The sequence below is a fragment of the Aphelocoma coerulescens genome, chromosome 1A (assembly GCF_041296385.1).
Source record: "Aphelocoma coerulescens isolate FSJ_1873_10779 chromosome 1A, UR_Acoe_1.0, whole genome shotgun sequence".
Lineage (NCBI taxonomy): Eukaryota > Metazoa > Chordata > Aves > Passeriformes > Corvidae > Aphelocoma > Aphelocoma coerulescens.
In genome coordinates this window covers 37,403,382-37,424,296 of record NC_091014.1, presented here as the reverse complement: position 1 = coordinate 37,424,296, position 20,915 = coordinate 37,403,382, and the positions used below count along the sequence as shown (strand labels likewise).

General features: G+C 37.5%; 1 protein-coding gene across 7 annotated transcripts; it reads right to left on the bottom strand.

Moving 5' to 3' along the window:
- Positions 1-192: 192 nt before the first annotated feature.
- On the bottom strand, positions 193-20,915 carry TMEM19 (transmembrane protein 19). 7 transcript variants are annotated; one of them, XM_068999126.1, is made up of 8 exons: positions 20,647-20,915; positions 14,288-14,332; positions 10,997-11,150; positions 8,162-8,275; positions 6,588-6,725; positions 6,039-6,293; positions 4,766-4,975; positions 193-1,988 (listed from the first exon to the last, which is right to left on the bottom strand). In XM_068999126.1, the coding sequence occupies exons 3-8, from the start codon at positions 11,124-11,126 to the stop codon at positions 1,825-1,827; spliced, it is 1,011 nt and encodes a 336-aa protein (XP_068855227.1). In that variant the 5' UTR covers positions 11,127-11,150; positions 14,288-14,332; positions 20,647-20,915; the 3' UTR covers positions 193-1,824. The 7 variants fall into 7 exon arrangements, with proteins under 7 accessions (XP_068855227.1, XP_068855232.1, XP_068855234.1 ...); XM_068999131.1 differs by having other exon boundaries at positions 10,997-11,147; XM_068999133.1 differs by lacking the exon at positions 20,647-20,915 and adding an exon at positions 17,371-17,514.

Below are 20,915 nucleotides of genomic sequence, written 5' to 3'. Positions count from 1 at the left end.
TCTTCTCACTATGGTAAGCTGGTTTTCAAGCGAACCCCTATAAAATAGTGAAAAAGCTGACCATGTCCACTTCAGTGGCTGAAGTACACTTCAGGAAACAAAAGAATATAAAAATAAGGCATTTAATTGAAAAAAAAAGGTATCTTACGTAAATTTTATCTTGATCAGTTCTAGAAACCATGACAATATTAATAAAATCTTAGAAGACAATTAATAGAGTGTTTATTTAGAAGCAGCATAAATCCAAACAGTGCATAAAATTCCCAAGTGTTTACTGTTACAGTTCAAGGGCATATATTACTTCTGTAATTTTGTTCCCTTCCACAGGAACAGACATAGAGCAGCTACACAATTTGTTCTTTTCAGAATGCTTTTACTACTTTGAAATCTCATCTTTATAATTGGGTAATACAGTGAAGTAGTTCCGGTGATGAATTCCAGACTTATATAGACTAGATTTCAAAAGAGTAAACTCAGTACCGAAGGTGTCACAATTTTTTAATATTCCCATAAAAGGTGACAAAATAAAATGTCAATTGAGTTAAGACAGGCAATATACACAAGACATTTGTAAAAAAAAACAGATGTTCAATACAAAAGATTCATCTAACAATAAAAGAAAAAGCTTTTTATAAGTTAAAAGTATGGGCCCATGCTTCTGAATGCCAACAGTGAGAGGTTATTATGAGGGTATCTCTAAAGTTTAAATACAATCTGTGCTGGCCAAATTACTTCTGCAATTTTTATAAATGAATGATGGAAGACAGAATTACCTAATACAGGAGCCTGAGCATCAAAAATTAAATCTCTATTTTTCAATGGTTTATAAGTGTGATTTCTCCCATTTGCTACAAAGATAACATCTGTAGCTTCTTTGGCTGAGGCCATCATCTCTAAATAGAAGCCCCAAACAAAATGGGAAGCATTTCCACTGTTGAGAAATAACCAAGGAGTATGGTTTGGTCAGAATGCCAAACACTGCGGAACAATTCTATGCTTATAGAAAAAAACATTCTCTTTCTAAAGAGATGAATGTGAATTCACAACTGTCATCTTTAATTTTAAATAATTTGGTAAGTACCACAGTATTGCCAAATCTTCATAAATATAACTTGCTTTGAAATCAAGATGTCAAAAAAGCACAGAAAAATTTATTATTCTTACTGGAACAGCTAGTGAGTTTCTACTTTAAATTTAGATTTTTGCTTGAAATGTTATGTATGTATGTGTCATTATTTTTATCAATCCCATTCTCAGGGAAGTGGAGATAGTACCAGGATAAAGTATTGGCAACAAGGCTGAATTCTCTCTTCCCAGCCCAAATACTTCCAAAAGACCTTACATTCTGTAGATAATGGGAAACACCAGAATTTACCCACTTCACCCACATTACTATGGCCTTTACAAAGCTGAAGTGTACTTTGTGTCTAGCTTGGACAACAGCCACAAGGCTCCATCACACTGACTGACGTGGATTAGACTTCTATTTCCAGCTTCTTGCCCTTCCAGATGCTGGAGACTGGAGAGAACAGACACTAACACTTCAGCTCCATAAATGGAGGATAAATGAATCAAGTGCTTCACCTCACTTGGAAATGACTTGCATCCATCTGAGAAGCAGCAAGAGCATTATTGACAAAGCATCTGCCTGAGAGATGCCGATTGCCACGTGAGGTTTACAGCTTTAACAAGCTGAGATGGAAAGTCCTCCGACTCCCTGAAAGTTTCAGATCCCTCTCTTAAAGACAGCTTAAATACAACTCTTTGGAGTCTCTGAGCAACACTGAACATAAATGAATCACATGCAGAAAATCTGAAACCATTTCAATCCCTTGGCCAGAAAAACCATGCTGTGCCTGGAAACACCAAAGCAATGATTACAGAAGAAAAAAGATTGACGGTGTTGTTGTCTAATATAGGTTTTCCAGATATGTGCTTGGAGTCTTTTGTTTGGTGGTTTACAACTGTGCCAAGTGTCTGGTCAAAACCTGGGAAAAGATAAAAACTTCATTTAACAAAGCCAACCAAGATGAAGAGAAACTTAGTAACCAAGTATATACACCTTCCTAAATGTATTTTACTGTAAGAATGTTAAATCTCTGTAAAAAGACATCATCAGACTAAACTAAGTTACAGTCAGTTTAATTTGGTACCTTCAATGACTGCAGTATAAACGCAATACTTTACATTAGAAGTTACTTCTTTTGAGAAGTTACACTTCTGTCAAATCTCTCTTTATGTAGTTTCACAGCAAAGAAAGGAATGAAACAAGCTAAATCAGAAGAGGAAAAAGCCATTCCAAGAGCCATTCTAACACCAAGGATGCTGTTTTGAACAGAAACAACTTATTAGCAACATGTTTTCTGGCAAGATGATGCATTTGTTTTAAAAGGAAAATTATGGAAACAACATTATTACTTAAACTGACAGAAAACAAGTTACTTACAAAGGTTTAGTTTATAAATTCTATTTACACACAATTTTATAGTACTGGCAGCTGAAGTACTGTAGTACTTAGGTAACTTCTTGCTCTGCTCTGTATTAATACTTTAATATTGTGCTTCATTAGCTATTACTGTACACACACCATTATCCTATGTTTTGTCCAGCTGCACCTGGACATGCATTCTGTATGCTGATAAAAGCACACCAATTTAGAACATTTGATTTTAACTCACACTGTAGTGATGTATAACTGGGTACATGCACATGCATGCATTTAAGGTTGGAACATTCCAAACCAAATCAGTATATTTTATATTAACCTTTTTTCTTCTTCTTAGATTTGACTGTCAACACTCACAACCTGGAAATTTCAAAAAAAGCTGCGGCTTTATTACAAAAAAAATTCTGCACTTCAGACAAAACTTAAAAAACCCCCCACCACCAACCACCTTGGTAGGTCTATAGTTGGTAATACTGTTACCTTTGAAACACACATTTCAACCTGGCTTTAAATAATGCAGAAGAGCTACAGAATAACTTCAAGGTCTAATAGTATAACTCTCAACACTCCCTATGTTTTAAAGAGTAGTAAGTTTTTGGGGGAAAAACTGTAATTAATTTTTTCTAAATATATCCCTCAATTGTACATAAAGTGTATATTCAGAGCATGAACAAGTAGGTAAAGTAACAGTCCTTCCATTAGCTTTGTTATTTACACAATAGGTATAGACTGGTAACATGGGCAAATTTGCATCTTATTCTGCACAGCTATTCAAAGTTTTAACTAGTAAATGTGGAAGCAGGGGTGGATTTTCTTTCAGAAACAGTGGGTATCACAGGCTATTAGATACACCACATCTAGGAATATTACCAACAGGAAAAACACTGACAGAAAGAATTAGCAGTAGCAGCATGCTGTTTTCAAAAAAAGGGACACAATTCTTTATTCCCACTGCAGAGACTAGAGTATTCCTTCTGAGTCCACATTGAAAGGGAATGAAAAAGTGGGTTGAAGGAGAGCCACAAAACCTAAGAGCATGCATCATGTGAGCAGCACAATTTTGCTTATATCACATCACGTATATACCACAGTATGTATGTGTATACATAGTATACATATTGAAGCAATGCTTATGAATTTGTAAATGTGGAATGTGCATACTGTCCCTGCTGCAGCTAAAAAATAAGTTGCTGAGCATGGAAAAAATACATTAAATGAAGAAGAAATAGATGCTAATAAATGCAGGCATGTATTAGCTAGGTTTACTCCATTCTCTTAATGCATTTGCCTCATGAGGAGCTTGAAACATTGTCTGAGTGCTTAGGTGTTTCTGGTTTAGGACAGAAATATCTAAAAATGCATCAAATGGTTAAACGCTCCTTTGTATTTTGAACCTTCATGGAATTACAAGAAATAGAGCATAAAAAATGCTGTATAGCCAAATCCAGAGCATCAATAATAGTTTGTAGTTCTCACTGTGATGGCAGATCTAAAGGACTAGTGTCTCACAGGCAGTTCATCTGCATATTCACACCTTGATTTCCAATTAATAACTATACCAACAATGAAACCTGGAAACTGTAAACAAGCTGTTAAACACAACAGTGTCAGACATGGTTTCTAAACAATTTTGAAACATAGGGTAAGTTTATGGCTTAAAAGGTTGTCTGTAGTGTTAATTCACAGGCAATGAGTAAACACTGAAATAATTTAGAACCAGCCAGTCAACTTTTTAAAAAAATTGCATACAGTCTTTTTATTTAAAGTCACAGCAAGTTTTGGTAAGTTTAACTTACAGGAAACAATGCTCTACATTATAGGTCTTATATAGGAAGCAGTGAAAAAAACTAGAAGGTAAACTATTGTTCACATTTTCTTATTTAATTCTTAAATCTGAGCCTGTTGCTAAGACTTCAGAGTTAGGAATGGAGCTTCTGCAGTGACAGCTTAATCCAAGTAAATGGATAAAATTAACATGACATTTTCTCTTATAAAATGTTACTATAATTAGACATATAGAAAAGGAGAGGGCAGCAATTGCTTTTTTCAAGGTAACTTGTTGGATATCTCTGGTCTCTTTCAGTCATCAACAAGACAATAAGCTACAATAAACAAATCAAAATATGGAAAAGGACCAACCATCCTTGCTCTTTTTCATTATCAGGTCCATTACTTTTGCTCCCTTTGTCCTTTATGCTGCTATTTCTGTATTCTTTCCATTTAAAAATCATATCCTCAGCCCTTCTTGAAATTCAAGTCCAATTTTATGTTACATTGGGAGAAGGGGGAAAAAAAAAAGAAAAACAAGAAGACTCTTACCACTGTACTGCATCGTAGCTCCCAAATACGAATCAACAACTGATCCCAGTAGGCCAGCTGCTGCACCAAACACAATAATGGGCCATTGTGGAGCAGACATTTCCAGATCAGTCACAAAAATGAGTTGTGTTACGAAGTAGGCTATGCCTACTGCCATGCCTCCAAGCAAACTTGAGAGCAGGCCCACTAAAGTAACTGCTCCATTAGTACCTAAACCAAATAAAAGAAAGCTGATTTACAAACTGGTTTTAAAAGATTCGTATTCATTGAAATGTTTTACATGAAATCAAAACTGTTCCTAGCGATTTTCTCCCCTTAATTCACAAGGCTCCGCTAACTGCAGCTTTCTACAATTCCCGTTATGCTGTTGAGCAGCTTAATCTGTACTATTACTGCCTGTTACTACTCCTTTCCTGTCTCTAGGACTAGTTCTCTAGAAATATTCACCAGCATTAAGTTAAATAAAACTAGACAGCACACCTCTCAGTGTCACCCAGTATTTGTCTGCTCTAGGTGGTAGGTTAATAAAAGACTTGCTCAAAAAAAACAGACCTTGAGATGGGCATATTATTAAAGCAATGTCCCCTTTCAGAAGTAGTATACTAAGACATATTTCACCAACACATTTAAAAAGAAACGAATCCATAGACAGAAGATGTTTGACAACTCATTGAATAAAAATCTGAAGAATGCATATAAAGAAAAAGAAATTCCCACACATTTAAATCCTATCCAACAAGATTTATACCTCTGATCAACTTGCCAGCAAGACTGAAAAAAAGCACACTGCTTTAAAGCAGCAATGACATCCACCGTGGAGACGTTTGACAGACAGAAAGTTCACTTTATTCATCCTTGGTAGGATATTAAAAGAAATTAGTGATTTGCTTAAGAAGTGAATTTTCTGTAGCATCTGTGTTGAATATATATGTATTCTACTGATTAAAACAATGTCTGAAAAAAATCAGTTGATAACTTGTATTCTTCATATTAGCAATAGAAACACTTTTAATATTGCCAGAGATTAGAAGTGACAGCATTCAGGATGATTTTAGATCTGTGGATGCTATGCTCAAGCATCTCATCAACAAGATGCAGGAGAAACACAACTGGGTGTATTCCATTCCAGAGAATGCATTCCTGATAACCTTTTCTAATCCCGGATTTTCGATACTTGTTTTTCTACGTCTTTCTCAGAACTTTTCAAGTTGGATGCGTAATACAAAACAGATTAACAAAACACTAAGAACATGTAGAAGAGGTAACACCTTACCTACTGGAACCTGTTCCCAGGTTGTTATCAATCTTGGTTTGCTTTTACTCATAACACTACCAATCTCTGAAGCCCATGTATCACCAGCAGAGCATGCCAAAGCTCCCAAAAGGGATAAGCACATCCACGATGCTGTGTATTCCTTTGAAAAGTCAATAGGAATTTCACCTGGTCCATTTTCTATCATATATAAGAGAGCCAGCTCTGTAGGAACACCACCATTACAGAATACCTGAACCCAATTCCTCTGTCCACCTAAAGTATAAAAACCGAATTTGAGTTATTTCACGCAACAGCATGAGACAAAAGTAAAAGACACACATATAAATTTAAAAAGACACATATACAAAACAGAAACTATATGGCAATTTATTAAACAGAACAAAAGCAAAAGCAAAGTGGCTTGCTAATATTCACAGAGGTGCAGGGCAGTCACAACAGTGTTCCCTATTCTAGATGTTATTTCTCATCTGACCCTTTGAAAGGAACAAGAATGTGCAGTATTTATTCTCCACAAGAGATCTAAAGAATTAAAGTATTTTGGCTTACCTTCTTTGTATTCTGAATCTATTTTCTTCTTTATATCTTTTTTCCACTTAGTAAGTTTTGAGGAAGTAACAAAAAATACAAACAAAGAAGAGAAGAAACTGTAATTTGCAACTGTAAGGATAAATCCAACCACCAGTCCTACGAAGAAAAAGAAGTATATAAAGTTCCTTCACATAACAATGGTCACTTTGCAAAGCAATTAAGTATTTCAAATTTTCTGAATATGAAGAGTTATCTTCCTGATAAACCTGAGACAATCATGCAATAAGAGATTCTATTGCCAAATTGCTAATTTTATTGCAACTGCTGAAGCATGTGATTTTTAAGACCTTCTTTTGCCACAAATCAGTAATACTGTGCAAAAATAAAAGAGAAGCAATAAAACACCCAGAATCCAAAGAATATGTAATTGAAATTTAAGTACTCTGCCTGAAGAATATTATTATTTGTATAAGAAGCAGATATATAGCTGTAGCTGTGGCTCTATCAGCAAGTTTATAATCAGTTTGGGTATCAAATCCCACATCCAAGGTCTCTAAGATAACCTGTAAAACCCTCCTCCATATCTTAGCAGATGCTACTTTTCTATTCTTTTCTTCCTTTCCTTTTTTAGTTTTTGATTTTTATGCCACCTTTTTATTTCTGTAATTTTCTTAAGTATTTGAGCTCTTTGATGCGATTCATTTCTATGTCCCCTTTCACAGGGGAGGCCTAATTTCACTCCTCACCATGACATTACAGTTCTAAAGGACTGAAAGAAAAATGGCTGCAATTAAGAGCAAATGCCAGTATACACTGGCTAGCAAAGCTGTTAGGAGGTAGGAACACAGAGGTTGAAAAGATTTTTGTCAGTTTAGAAAATGCTTCCCTTAACTCTCACAGACAGAAGATTTGCAAAATGAGTGACATGGGCAGGAAGGATTTGAGGCCCTGTTCCACTCCACCGAACATCAATTCAGACAATGTCACGAGACAAGGGTGAATCACCTCATCCAGAAACGTTGCACCAAATTTCAATAAATACTATTGTACACTATGCTGGGCTTTTTATCATGTGCTCAAGAAAAACTCTGAAGGAACAGTCATTTGTTTTTAGTGAAGTACAGATTTAATTTTCTTTTTTTTACCAGGCCAAAAATGCCTAAAACTGTTTCTGTTACAGAAAGGAGAACCATGCTCTCTTAACTGATTTCCTACCAGGCAGGAAGGTTGCTGACACAATCGGTTTAGAGTCTTTCTTTACCACTACCTCTGCCATTTCTTTGTTTCTCTGTGAATCCTTCTGTATGTTAAACCAAACCATGTGATTTAACTGTATACTGTACTGAAGTTTAAAAGAATCTTCCAGGTTTATACGAATATAATAATATTAATCAAATCAATTACAAACAGTAGCATAGGATTAACTTGACTGTTTAAACAGGCAAGTGAAAAAAAACCCAGTATGAATTCGGGGTATATATGCTTACGTTTATACTTTATTATAATAGGATCAGGTAAAGTCTTACATTGCAAACAATAAAAAAGGCCTCTAGTTTACTAAATGTTTAGCTTAAGTCTCAGAAAAAACATACCTCCCAAAGCACCACTGTGATCAAGACTCTTCTTTTTAAAACCCTGTGTAACAATAATTAGTGGAACCAAGACTGAAAAAAGCCAGCGCCATGGAGAAATGGGTCGCAAAGTACCTGATAAATCAAATAACATGGTTACAGATGATCTTCATAAAACTTTTTTTAATGTCTTCATGTCTGAAAAGTCATTATTTCCTGGTATATACTTAAATTTCAATCTTAATAGAGATTAAAACTTTTAATCCTTCAGAAGAAAGATATTCATATGAACAGAAGAACATATATCTGCAATTATCTACTCAATTTTTCTATTCAGCTATCAAAAGAAAATATATTTCATGAACTAAAATTAATTACCAAAAAATAGCAAAATGTGACAAGAAATAAATATGGTGATACTTTCCATTCTAAAAGGGATTTATGAACTTCAAAAACTAACATTTGAATTTACTGTGACAGAATTCCACTACCAAAAAAAAGACAACTAAGGCAGTCTGCTAGGTGAAAGTGAGCGTGACCACTTTATGAAACAACAGCCCTTTCAGTTCTTCTGACCTTGATGTAAGGCTCTTTAAAATATACTTTGAGCTGATGACTGTCTCAGCAAGATTTGAAGTTGACAGTTTTTGTTTGAAAAACCCACAAACTTCTAAAAGCTAAAGCCAATAATTAATGTAGGTTTTGAAATGAAAAAAAAATTTTTTTTGAGAAGCTATGTATTACATCTCTTATACAAATACAAGACATCACAAATGTTGCATTAAAGTAAGTCTCAGTCTTCTGAAAGAAAGATTTCACACAGGCACATAGGCTGGAAAGATAAACATGATGGTTTTCAAAAAGAACTTTTGTGTCAGCAGTACCCCCACCTTTGCACAAACACGGGTCCCCCTGGTGCAAAGCAGGACAAATGTGTCTGTGAAATCACAGTAAAACACTCATTGCAATGCAAAGATTCACATGAAAAAAATTCTCTTCTGTGTATTGAAGAGCCACAAAGCCATAGTGGGGGTCTTGCAGCCCAGGGCTGAGTCAGAAATTCAGAAGACAAGCACTGGCTGTGTATGAAGAGCCCTCCAGTGCTGTAGCCTGGTATTGCTTATCACAAACCAAGGCAGCTCTTGGTGCAAACTTGAGTATGAGCAGTACTGGAACACAAAGGGGTTCCTTTTGCTTGGCTAACAAACAGAATTGTCATCTCTTCAAGGTCATTTTTAAACTAACCTTTTTGGATTTCCTTGTAGGGGAGAAAAGTATTCGTATTAAATTACTACTAAATGTAAACAGTTAAGAATAAGATAGGATCTATAATAAAACAATGAATGCGTTCTTCGACACTCTAGTGTCACTAACATCTGGCCCACTGTTTGGTGCTTAAGAATTACTATAAACTGTATATTAATAAATGTATGATTGTAGATTTTTATATTTATGTTAAGGACCGTGAATTTCACCACTTTTATGGGCTGAACCTATTAAGCCCATTAACTACTATATGCTTCATTCACCACCTTGAAAAGCCAATGTCTTTCCACAGTCTCAGGCAAATGAACACCAGAAATTTTGTCCTTCTTGTTCCATAATCATTCCATACAAAAAGGAGGATTTGTCCACAGTCTTCTCCTTTCTATCAGGCCCTATCCTGATTCACCTGATACCAGGTCTCCCCACACTATACTGTAAATTCCCACTCACATAAGAGAACAGGGACTAGAATATCCTAATTGTCAGAAAAGCTGTACCTTTAGAGAGCAGATACACATAAATGAAGTTGCATGTTTAAATGACACAAATAAGGCCTGGTTGTGAAGCCTGCTCCTGCATACTTTCTAAATGTCTGGCATCTCACTACAAGCCAAAGTAGAAGTGTCCAGACAACACAGATTTAATGCTGTACCAGAACTAATACCCCATCCTAAAACATGAAGCACTGGAAATCACTGAGCAGAGACATGCAACTGCCTCTACAAAAGTCAACTGATACTGGTGGGGTATTTATTATAGCTTCTTCTGGATCCAGGGTGACACTAGGCAGTTGAAGGTGTTCCTACTGCATCCCTAGGCACTCTCAGCAACACTGCAAAGACGCCAGAGCTCTTCCTGCATCAGACTGGTTGGGGTCTGAATGACAAGTTGTTACCTATCCCAGAAAATCAGTCAAATTCTTCGAGGCTTAAACTGATACTGCAGGCAGTGTCAGCTGCTTTTGCACACTGCTGTAAGAATGGTCCTAGAGCCAAAAAGAGAGACAACAGAGAGGACTTGTGTCCCTGCAACTACACACAACTAAGTGACAGCCAGCCTGAGCTGCCTGAGCAGAATGCTGAGCTGACAGTACACACCTAAGCGAGCCACTCCATGCATATATCCCTGTCTTTATACCATTTCCTGTTTCTCTGTTCCTCGACTAAGGAAGTCTTCTCGCATGCCCTGTTCTGAATGTTGCAGATGTTGCTGATGCCTAAAACAGTTTTGAAAGCTAGCACATTCCTCTAGTACTGTCACATACTTTCCCTGATAAAGAGAGATCTCTGTCAGCTTGGACTTTCTTTTCACGTCTTAATTTTTATTTGCTTTCTTTCAGAGAAGAAATCACAAAGGATACCAACATTTTAAATTCTACGTGATCCCTGGGCGGAGCTGCAAGTAAGCGGTTGTCAGCATCTTCTAAACCACTATTACCTACTGTCAGAGGTGAGGTTATCAGCTCTACTGATGAAGGAACGGGCTGTGCACACCCCCCTTCCCATTTTTTGTCTCCTGCCTGGAGAGGCCGGAGGGGAGGGTTCGCCCCTGGCCGTGCTATGCCAGCCTGTCCCCGGCCTTTGGACTCACCGTAGTACGTACTTGCAGTCATGGACACGATCCAGAACCCCAGCGAAATACAAATGAGCAAGTTCAGGATGACCATATTCGCCATCATCTTGAGGTATTCTCTGAAGAAATCCTCCTGGTAATAGGACATGGGAAGCAAGAAGGAGAACACCTGCTGGGAAAGCACAAGGCGCAGGGCATCAGCGACACCACCGCCGCCACCACCTTCTTCTCTTTCTCCTCCCGCCCGGCCGGAGCCCCGGCCGGGCCCGGCCCGCACCGCCCCCGGGGCGCTGCCGGGAGGCACCGAGGTGCTCATGGAGAGGCTGCTGCGGCCACCCCGGCCGGCCCACCCCGGCTGCGCGGCGCGGCCGGAGGCGCTCGCACGGCCGGGCCCCGTCACTGACCTGCTCCCTGGGGCCGCGGGCACCCCCACCATCCCGCCCCGCGGCCTCCCCGCGCATGCTCCGCCGGCAGCCGCGCGGGCCCGCCTGCGCCGCGGCGAAGGGCGCTGCGGCTGCGGCCGAGCCGCGCCTCGTGCTTGTCAGTGAGGAGCCCTCGGGGCTGGCACGGGGCAGCGTCCCTCCGACCGACGCTGCCTGTGTAGCTCCAGTTTGCGAAATAAAACAGGAACGACACGCCTGTGAAAGGCATGAAGTCTCTGGATAATTAGTGAGACCAATGAGTACCTGGATGAGTTTTGAAACTTGTTGGAGCGATTCGAAGTTCATTAACAGCAGAAGAAAGAGACTTGAAACGTTTACTAAAGTTGACTTGGGATGAAAACATGCCAGACCTGCCTGGTGGCTTTTCTTGGGACACGTCAGAATTACTCCCAAAAGATTTGAGTTGTAAATAAGCTAACACTAGCTACGGGAAGGGCTCCACAGGTCCCGCTTCCACACATTAGAGGTTTTGTCAACAAGGCACAGAAGAGGTGAAATTTCAAACTTTTCAAAAACCGATCATTTTGAGGCAACAGCCTCAAAATAAACAAGAACTAAATGAAATAAATAAGACTTCAGGCATCCCAGGAGATAATGATGAAGTAGTATTTATGTATTCAGCATTTGTTCAGTGGAGCATAGACCAAAACTTTCAAGTTGTACAGATGAGTCACCTCATGAACACCAATAACCTCAGGTGCTTTCTTCTCATGGACTTGTAGCAGCAGCAGCAGAACAGAGTATTTATTTAAGTATTCAGTGAGAGGCAGAGTAATACAAAAAAGGACAGTAAAAGATCTTTGATATACAGTAGTTTCAACTACTTTGATAGAAGTCGTTTTAAAGCTAGAAAATTCAAGTGAGCAATCTTAATTTAAGAGATGGTAATTTCCTTACTGAGTTTAAGATTATTTCTGGCTTGTCATACCCATTTATTTTTGAGGGATGTTCAATTATTTTTCATTCAGCATCTGGAGTAGGTTTCTATCAGGGTGTGAACACAGTCCACATGTCCAACATCATTCTTTTCACTCAGAAACTTGGATATATTTTTGTGTTGTTGTGAAAGCAGTACTCAGTTATCACTCAGAGCTACTTCTTCAGATGTTGCCTAAGCTAAGAAACTTACTCTGCAAAGATTTACAGATTCCTGTTTTCAGCTGAAGAAAGTAGGCTTATTCCAGAGGCTTAAGTTAATACTTGGGTGTTTACAATGTATTTTCTCTCAATTAGAGACAAAATTTGGAAAAGGTGCCTTAGTCAAGGCTTTATCTTATTTTCTGCTATATTTATTGGTAACAAATACTGGTAATACCCAAAATTTATCTCAACTAGAGATACCTAAAACAGTAATACTAATGTAGGAGTACTGATTTTAGTATATCTAGTCTTCCTTCTTACCTCCCAAATTTTTATTAAACCTCCATCTGAGGTCTGAATTTGAGATCTAAGAATCAGGGACTCAGTAGCTGGGCTGCTTTGTAAGAACAAGACACCTTTCAAGTATAACTTTCAAGTATAACACTGACATGACATTGCTTAGGTTCTTCTGCCAAAATCTAAGCACCTGAGATTTTCAACCAGAACAAGATCAACTCAAACTGGAGGCTGAACAAGCAGCTGCTTGTTCTGGTATAACCAACTCCCATAAACTTACTCATTCAAATACATCCTTAACTGTAATAAATTGTTTTAGTTAATTTATTGCTTACTTTTTGTTTTCTAAACTGTAACAGACTGATACTGGAATTTCTGGTGGAGAAACAAACATTCCTGCAGGAATCCTAGAGCCCTGGCTGTTATCTGTGGTTCTGTAAAACTGTGGGATTGTGATTAATGGTAATACATAAGCTGGTGTGAAGAGGGGGCAGGTTTGTGAAGCTCTAAAGGAGTCTTCAGCTTCCTTCATAGATCCCATACCCATGTGAAGTAGCACTTGGTGCTGATTTAGGCACATACGAGACTATTGCACTGGTTTATCTACAGACCTCGCATCTTGGCTTAAAGCCAAAGGTGCTGCTGCTGCTGGAGTTTACCTGAACAGAAAAAGGGGAGCACAGCTTTCCACCCCTGGTGTGACAAAGGTGGTTCTGGTCAGGAAATGTCTTAACAACCAGTGCATAAATAATGTTGGCTTTGACTCCCTTTGCAGCTCTGAGTCTTTTGTTAAATGTGGTTTCATACATCCCTCTTCCAAAGTTTCTGATTGCCAACAAATTTCCTGCAGTAGCTTGGTACACATTAAATGTTACAAGTAGATTAGAAAACAAGAAAGAAAGGAACACAAAATTAGACTTCTTTCTACATTTGGAAGCTGAAAGAAGTAGTTACAGTTTTGAAAGTAATGTCTACAACAGTTCTGTAATTGGCCCATATATTGTGTTTAAACTCCTCTTTTCTAGATGTTGCCCTTTTTTCACTAGGCCCTGTAGTAATGATAATAATCATAATAACAACACCACCACCACCAATACCAACACCACTTTAAATTACTAAAAGCTGGGTTTTTAAAAAACTTAAATTGCCATCTGGATGCTTACAATATTGTGAATTCAGAATTAATTAATTAATCCTGAATCCATCACAAAAGTATCATGTATATTTAATACATGCAATACATTCATTTCACAATCAATTTTTACTTATAACACCCCCCCTTTCCTTATTCACACCTAATAGTAGTGATAAGCTTGAGAATTAAAAAAACGGCAAGTAACAGTTGCTTATGACAAATAGACCTGAAAGGTTTTCCTCACACTTTCCATCCAAATTCATACTTAGAATAAGAAAAATCTGAGAAGTCTAAATTAAAAAGAGTTAGAATTATAAACTGCACTACCCAATATTTAGAAGAGTTTCTTCTTACCTTTTACCTAAATGTGTAGGATGCAAAGCACAGCCAGTGCAGAGTCTAGAAGTAAAAATAAGTATGATTTAAAAAGAGGCAGGAATGTGAGATGATTAAAAGCAGCACAACAGAAAGAAGGTAATAACATGTTATTGTACATAGCTTGCTAATAATTCTTTTACATTCATTCTTTTCCTAGGAATTTAGTAGATTTGCCATGATACAGCATAACATTTCTAAATTTTCAACAAGATTTTAGAAGTAGAGTTTCTGCCTTATTTTTTTGTATCTCTGAGATAGAACTTTCCATTTCTCTTCACTGTTTAAAACATTATTCATATTTATGCTTGATAGCATGCATTATGAATAATACAGCTTGAAAGTTAAATACTAATTTAAACATCTTCTATTCTCCATTGTTAATCTTGTTTTCTCAATAACCAAAAACTGATTGAAGACAAAATACTCTTCAATACATGAAATTAAATACCTGTAAACATTGTTAACATTGTATTAAGTATAGCTGGTCACAAGCCTTGAATAATATTCACACTCTTAGAAAAGACAGCATAGTAAGACTGTAAAATTTTATGCTGATAATGTCTTTAGTTACAGAAAACAGACAGGAACAAGTTATACTGCAGGAAGGGAAAAGTAATACTGCAGATAAATATTTATCTTAAGTAGAGCATTCATAATTAGTAGTTGCCTGTGGAAATACCAACCCAATTGCAAACAGTAGATTTCATACAAAGGATTTGCTTTAGAGACGAATTCTTAACATTTTTGAAGCAGTTAAAAATGTCAGTGCTTAACACTATAGCAAAACTATACATACCAGAATTTTGATTGTGAACTATAAAGCAGCAAATGATGAATAAATATCCAAATGGCTTACCAAAAAATAGCAGAACCTAGAATGAAGCTTTAAGTATTAAATGTACTAAATATGTGTGGATAGGCTTTAGCTTTGTGTTAAATGAGTTTATCCAAGGACAATGACACCAATTAAATTTATTCATAGTGTCCTTTTTCTAGTCATTTATTACAAATTACCCACCTTTTTACTGTGTGTTTATGCTGTGTTTTTCTACTTTATCAAGTAATTCAGGAAAGAATCAACATGTTGAAAGTAGCATGTGTTCAGGATTGTGATATCTCTAGTATAATTTGCATTTTACAGAGGTGAAACTTAAAGAATTAAACTAGAGTGCAAAAATAAGGCAATGAAAAAATGAAGGTTTCAGCAGTGGGTAATTCAGTAATGGGGAAGGGTAACAGTAAGTAAGGCAGGTAAAGGTCTAAAAGGACTATGTGCAAGAAATGACCATCTTCAGTCATAGACTTGCCAAGATGGTAAAGAGGCTTTAAACTGATGCTGCCAGGGGAGGAGAACTTCCTTCCATCCCAGTCCCACTGGTTTGATGCCAGTGCCGCCGCAAGAGATGCCCAGAATCTGGAGGAAGGATCACAGTGATGCCTAAATATTTTTAGCTTTTTTATATATTTGTAGCTTTGTGGATTTTTAATATATAGCTGTATAGTTTCTAGCACTTTCTTACACTTTAGAACAGTAGTTATCCTTTCTTACATATTATGTCACATTCTTGAAATGCTGTTTGGTCTTATTTTCAAGGAAAAGAACTTCTAACAAGGACATCTTGCTTTGCACCAGTGCCTGGGAGACATAACAAGATACAGCGCTAGGAACCCCTTGGAGACACTCCAGCGGGCCAGGTCCAAGGGTGGGTTACCAGGGCAACCAGTCTCCTATTGGATGTACTAATTAGTTGAACTTATAAAAATTGTGAAAATTTAATGCTGTGTGTGGACATAGGGATAATCTGTGAACCTGAAAGCTTTCATTAAAAGACTGCTCTTTATGTTAGCCATTCTAATATTGTTTTTCTTCTGCTTTTAGGCAACAAGAAGTTAGCAGGAGAGCACCTGAAGAGCAGCACAAAGGAGTTCCAGCTACTCCAGCCAGTGAGTTGGCTTCATCAGGGGGTCCCACTTAAATGGCTCTAAGCAAACGCACACAGCATGGGGAATAAACAACAGGAGTTAGAGATGTGCACATGCCTGCAGGGCTACAATCTTACTGGAATCATGGACACATGGTGGGATGGCTCCTAATACTGGAGTGTTAGAATGGAAGGATACAGACTCTCGGACGTATCAGAAGGATGCATCTCTTCAGAGACAGGTAGGAGCATCCTCACATTCACAAGCCCTCACCTTTACAAGGGACTTCAACCATTACAATATCTATTGGAAGGGCAACACAGCAGAGCATAAGCAATACAGGAGGTTCCTGAAGTGTGTTGATGATAACTTCCTTCTCCAAGTGACACGGAAGACAACAAGAAGAGGTTCTTTGCTGGGCCTTGGTCTCACCAACAGGGAGGGGCTGCTGAGGCACGTGAAGCTCAAGGGCAGCTTTGGCTGCAAGTGACCATGGAATGGTGGCTTTCAAGATACTTAGGGCAGTGAGGACAGTGCAGAGCAAGCTCACTGCCCTGGACTTCAGGAGAGGAGAGGGGTCTCTTCAAGGATCTGCTTGGTAGAGTACCACTGACTGACATCAGAGCTGCATCTCTGCTGTATGATGTAAAGCACAGTCTATGCTGACAGAATTATAGCTATGCAAGGAACAGGACTGGCTGGCTTTAAGATTGAGAAAACATTTAAGTGATTCAGAATCATTAAGTTACATTTTTATCCTGTGAAAACTCATGCCCTCCACATCTGCACAGCAAGTAGGTGTAGCTTATCATACATAATGATTCAAATCAGCAGTTCAACTTGTTTAAGTAGACTGAGAAGCAGTGATGGAACTATGCACATATATATTTTTCCCACACTGGTCATAGTTAGATTTTAGGATCTCGTTGGGGTTTAAACCCACATGGCAACTAATAACTCTGTAGTCGCTCACTTACCTCCTCCCCACCCTGGTGGAATGAGGAGGAAAATCAAAGCCAAAACTTGTAGGTTAAGATAAGAACAGTTTAATAATTGAAATAAAGTTTAAAAAAATAGTAAGTAATAATAATGTCAATAAAAAGGAAAAACAAGTGATGCACAAAGCAATTGCTCACCATCTGCTGACCGATGCCAGACACCATCCCCGAACCCCAATTAGCCCCCAGTAGAGGTAACTCCCTTAGCTTATACAACAGGGCATGATGGTCTATGGTTTGCAGTATCCCTTTTGCCAGTTCAGGTAAGCTGTCCAAGCTATGTTCACTCACAGTTGTTTTGGGGCTGGGGTTTTTTTGGGTTTTCTTTTTGTTTTTGTTTTTTTTGGTTGTGTACCTCCTCACTGGCAGAGCATGTGACCAAGAAAGTCCTTGGATAAACACAACTTAGCAACAACCAAAACACCAGGGTGTTATCAACGTTATTCTCATACCGAATCCAAAACACAGCAACATACCAGCTACCAAGAAAAAAATTAACTCTATCCCAGCCTAAACCAGGACAGATCTTCAGCTCAAGAACTCTGTCACATTTACCTTTAGGGTGTTTAGCAGACAATTCTGGTAAATACTGCTGAAGATTTAAGATTACTAACTTTCATTGTGCTTAAAATAATTTGTAAGAGATATTGGGAGGTGAAGGGGTCAACCAAAGCTAAATCTAGATATGGAATAAAATCTTAATTAAAAAATATCACCTCCAGTGACCTGGCCTGGATTCTTACAGGCTTGCCAAGCATTTTTAATTTTTTTGGTCTTCTTGTTAGCAAGATCAAATGTAATGAGCTCAAAAAGACGTCTGACTGCAGACATGACAGTTTTATCTACAACTTGGGAATCGCTGGGCATGTAAAAGACCAATGTTTACCAGTCTTCACTTGTCAGAACTAAGCAGAACAAGGATGGAAATTTACTATTTTAAACTATTCCAACCAGCAGACTAATGGCTTTTCTAGGGGATGTCCCTGTTACAAGTTTTGTTCACATTCTGTACTGACTTCAGAAGCTTTCCAACAAAACAAACAAACAAACAAACAAAACCAAACAAAATCAGTCACAACAGGTATGTTTTGATATTAGCGCAGTAGCACTTAGCAAAAGGAAAAAAAATTACAGTATTCCTAAACATTTATTCCTAATAGAGAAACCACATTAACAGGCTATCAAGTCCAACTATTTGTGAATTTATGTTTCATTGTAGAGGTTCAAAATGTAGACCACTCTGTGAGTCACTGGAAGATGAAGAGAAATGGAAATGTGTGGCTCATTGCAAAAATAATCTCCTGAATAGGATGGTAAATTATGCTTTCTTTGAACAGTGGCTCGAGTACCAAAATGCTGTGTCTATGTAAATAGTTTTGGACTGAGACTTTTCAAGCAGTTGCTCATCATGTCTTTATCTGGATCTGAAATAAAAGGGCACTAAACTACACAATGGCTGCTTGAAAGGTAAACTCTGCCAGTGTAATCAATGGGTGATAGTGTTTCATCTGTCACGTCTCCAGTCCGGATATGAGTTTGTATCTTCCCCATTGCCTTTTGCCAACATTGTTTTCAGTTGCTCTAAGCTATGGTGACTCCAGTTCTCTGCCTTTTCCATGTGAAGAGGGTGGGATGTTTTTGTAAAAAAAGCAGACTTCATGGACTCTGGCATGAACCCTTTGAGGCTGTACAATGCTGCGATGCCATGCAAGTCAGGGAAGATATGGTGATACTATGTGAAGACTGACCCAAAAACTCAAGGGAGATGATATCAACACCATCAAATGCATGAATAAAACCATATGATGAATCCTGATAGAAAAAATACAGTAACCATCACTTCACTTCGTCCACTCTTGACTGTAGTCCTCATTTATGACTGTTTCAGTTGATTAAGACTAGAAGCACAATAGAGGTTAGTGCACGTGTACTTAATTCAGTTCTGACTAGAAGTATAGAAGTATAGAAAGTATAGAAAAATAGTTGTCACACCTCTGTTCTGCAGTTATATTTATTAGATTAAATTTATAATCCATTATATAAAATCTACTAAAGCATGTAAAATGCCTCTTAAATCACCTTCAACTTGATTTCATCTTTTTATGTCACTGAAAGCATGGAATAGTTGAAAGTGAAGCATCAAAATTAATACAAATTTTAAACTGAATAAAGGCGCTATTAGTGTTACCCATGGCTGGGTGTTATGTACAGATGAAAGGCAGAAGCATCAACTATGAAGACACAGCTTAAATACTGAGGATATTGTGTCTTTCTGAATTAGCAAGTACTTTGTGTTTCTATAGCAGTTAATCATAAGAAGTTAAAAAAACTTCACAAATGGGCAAAGTTTAAGGAAAGGAAGTAATATTGGTCAATGCCTTGTTCCAGATCACATGAAAAACTTAACCAACAACAGATTGATTAATCAAAAACAGACGATCTGCCTTTTTTTTTTTAATACATTCTGAAACATTGTATTAAACGTTTTATTGAACATTTGTAAAAGTTGCCTTGAGCCCTAATCAGAGTCTCTGGATCCTGTAATAAAATAAATTATAAAATTATTCTTCAGTGGTTACCCATAGAACTACCAAAGGAGTTGTAAGGAAAGTTCATGAGGGAAAAATCCAGCTGTGGGATGAATGCAAATTCAAATCCACAGCTCAATGGGACCTTCCACATGTCATACAGTGTAGAAACCTTGTATTGATTTGGTCTTGTGTCACAGAAGACCCTATACTTTAGTAGTAGCTTATTAAAAACTACTACAGACAGCAGTGGTGTCTCATGTTTACGAAGATAATTATTTTTCTTACATACACTGCAGCATTATCATGAAGTTTATAATATAAATTAAAACTCATAATTCTTAGATTTACTGTAGATTGTAAATTTGTATTTGTAAGGTTGTATCTGAAAAATTATATGTTGTGTCTTACCTGGGCAGATGTTCAGTTTTTTGTTAAATCAGATAAATATTATTTCCTCAAAGAGATAAATATTAGAGGATAATGCACTTGCAAAGTGCGCTACAGATTTGGCTGCATTTTGCAGATAGACAAAAGCAGCAAGTACTCTGTGACCTGTAACTGGATTTTGGGAAATTTACTTTTTAATAAAGAATGTATTTTGTATAATTGAATATTTATTAAATTGATACATTTACTCATGCAAATACAATATTTTGACTTTGGCAGTACAGAATTTTGGTCCTGGTTCTCCCAGGGCAAATACCCAGACATCCAACTTCAAACACTGCTAAGGAACTGAAGACTTTTTCAGTTTAGAAACTGGGTAATCAAGTATGAAATGTGGAAACATCCTGGAAAACTAAAACTACAGAATATGTAAGGAAAGTTTTACCTAAAAGAGGTGGCTACATGTGTACAAAAGTTAAGCAGAAATATCCCTTACCTTTTTCTCTTCAGTCCAGATTCAGCAGAACTGGTGCAGAAAAAAGTATTTAAAAAGTAAGATGAGTTGAAGTCCTATGACAAAGAATTGCAGATTCCCAATGTTTTCAGCAACTGAAGTATGTCATCAGAAAGAATATTGCACTGCCTATTCTGCTGTTTTTCCATCATAATTTATTCCCATTCTTTCAGACAACAACAGTAAAGTGATGCCACAAGAAATCATTCTGTCCTGAAGCAGATTAAAAATGGAGAAATCAAGACGGTAAC

What these genes read in the sequence shown, in the direction of transcription:
- TMEM19 (XM_068999105.1), bottom strand. Translation starts at nt 11,294, where the DNA reads ATGAGCACCTCGGTGCCTCCCGGCAGCGCCCCGGGGGCGGTGCGGGCC. An exon ending in GACTGCAAGTACGTACTACG is followed by an intron (nt 8,276 to 10,996) that starts GTGAGTCCAAAG and finishes TTGATTTATCAG; the next exon opens with GTACTTTGCGACCCATTTCT. An exon ending in AGATTCAGAATACAAAGAAG is followed by an intron (nt 6,294 to 6,587) that starts GTAAGCCAAAAT and finishes TTTATACTTTAG; the next exon opens with GTGGACAGAGGAATTGGGTT.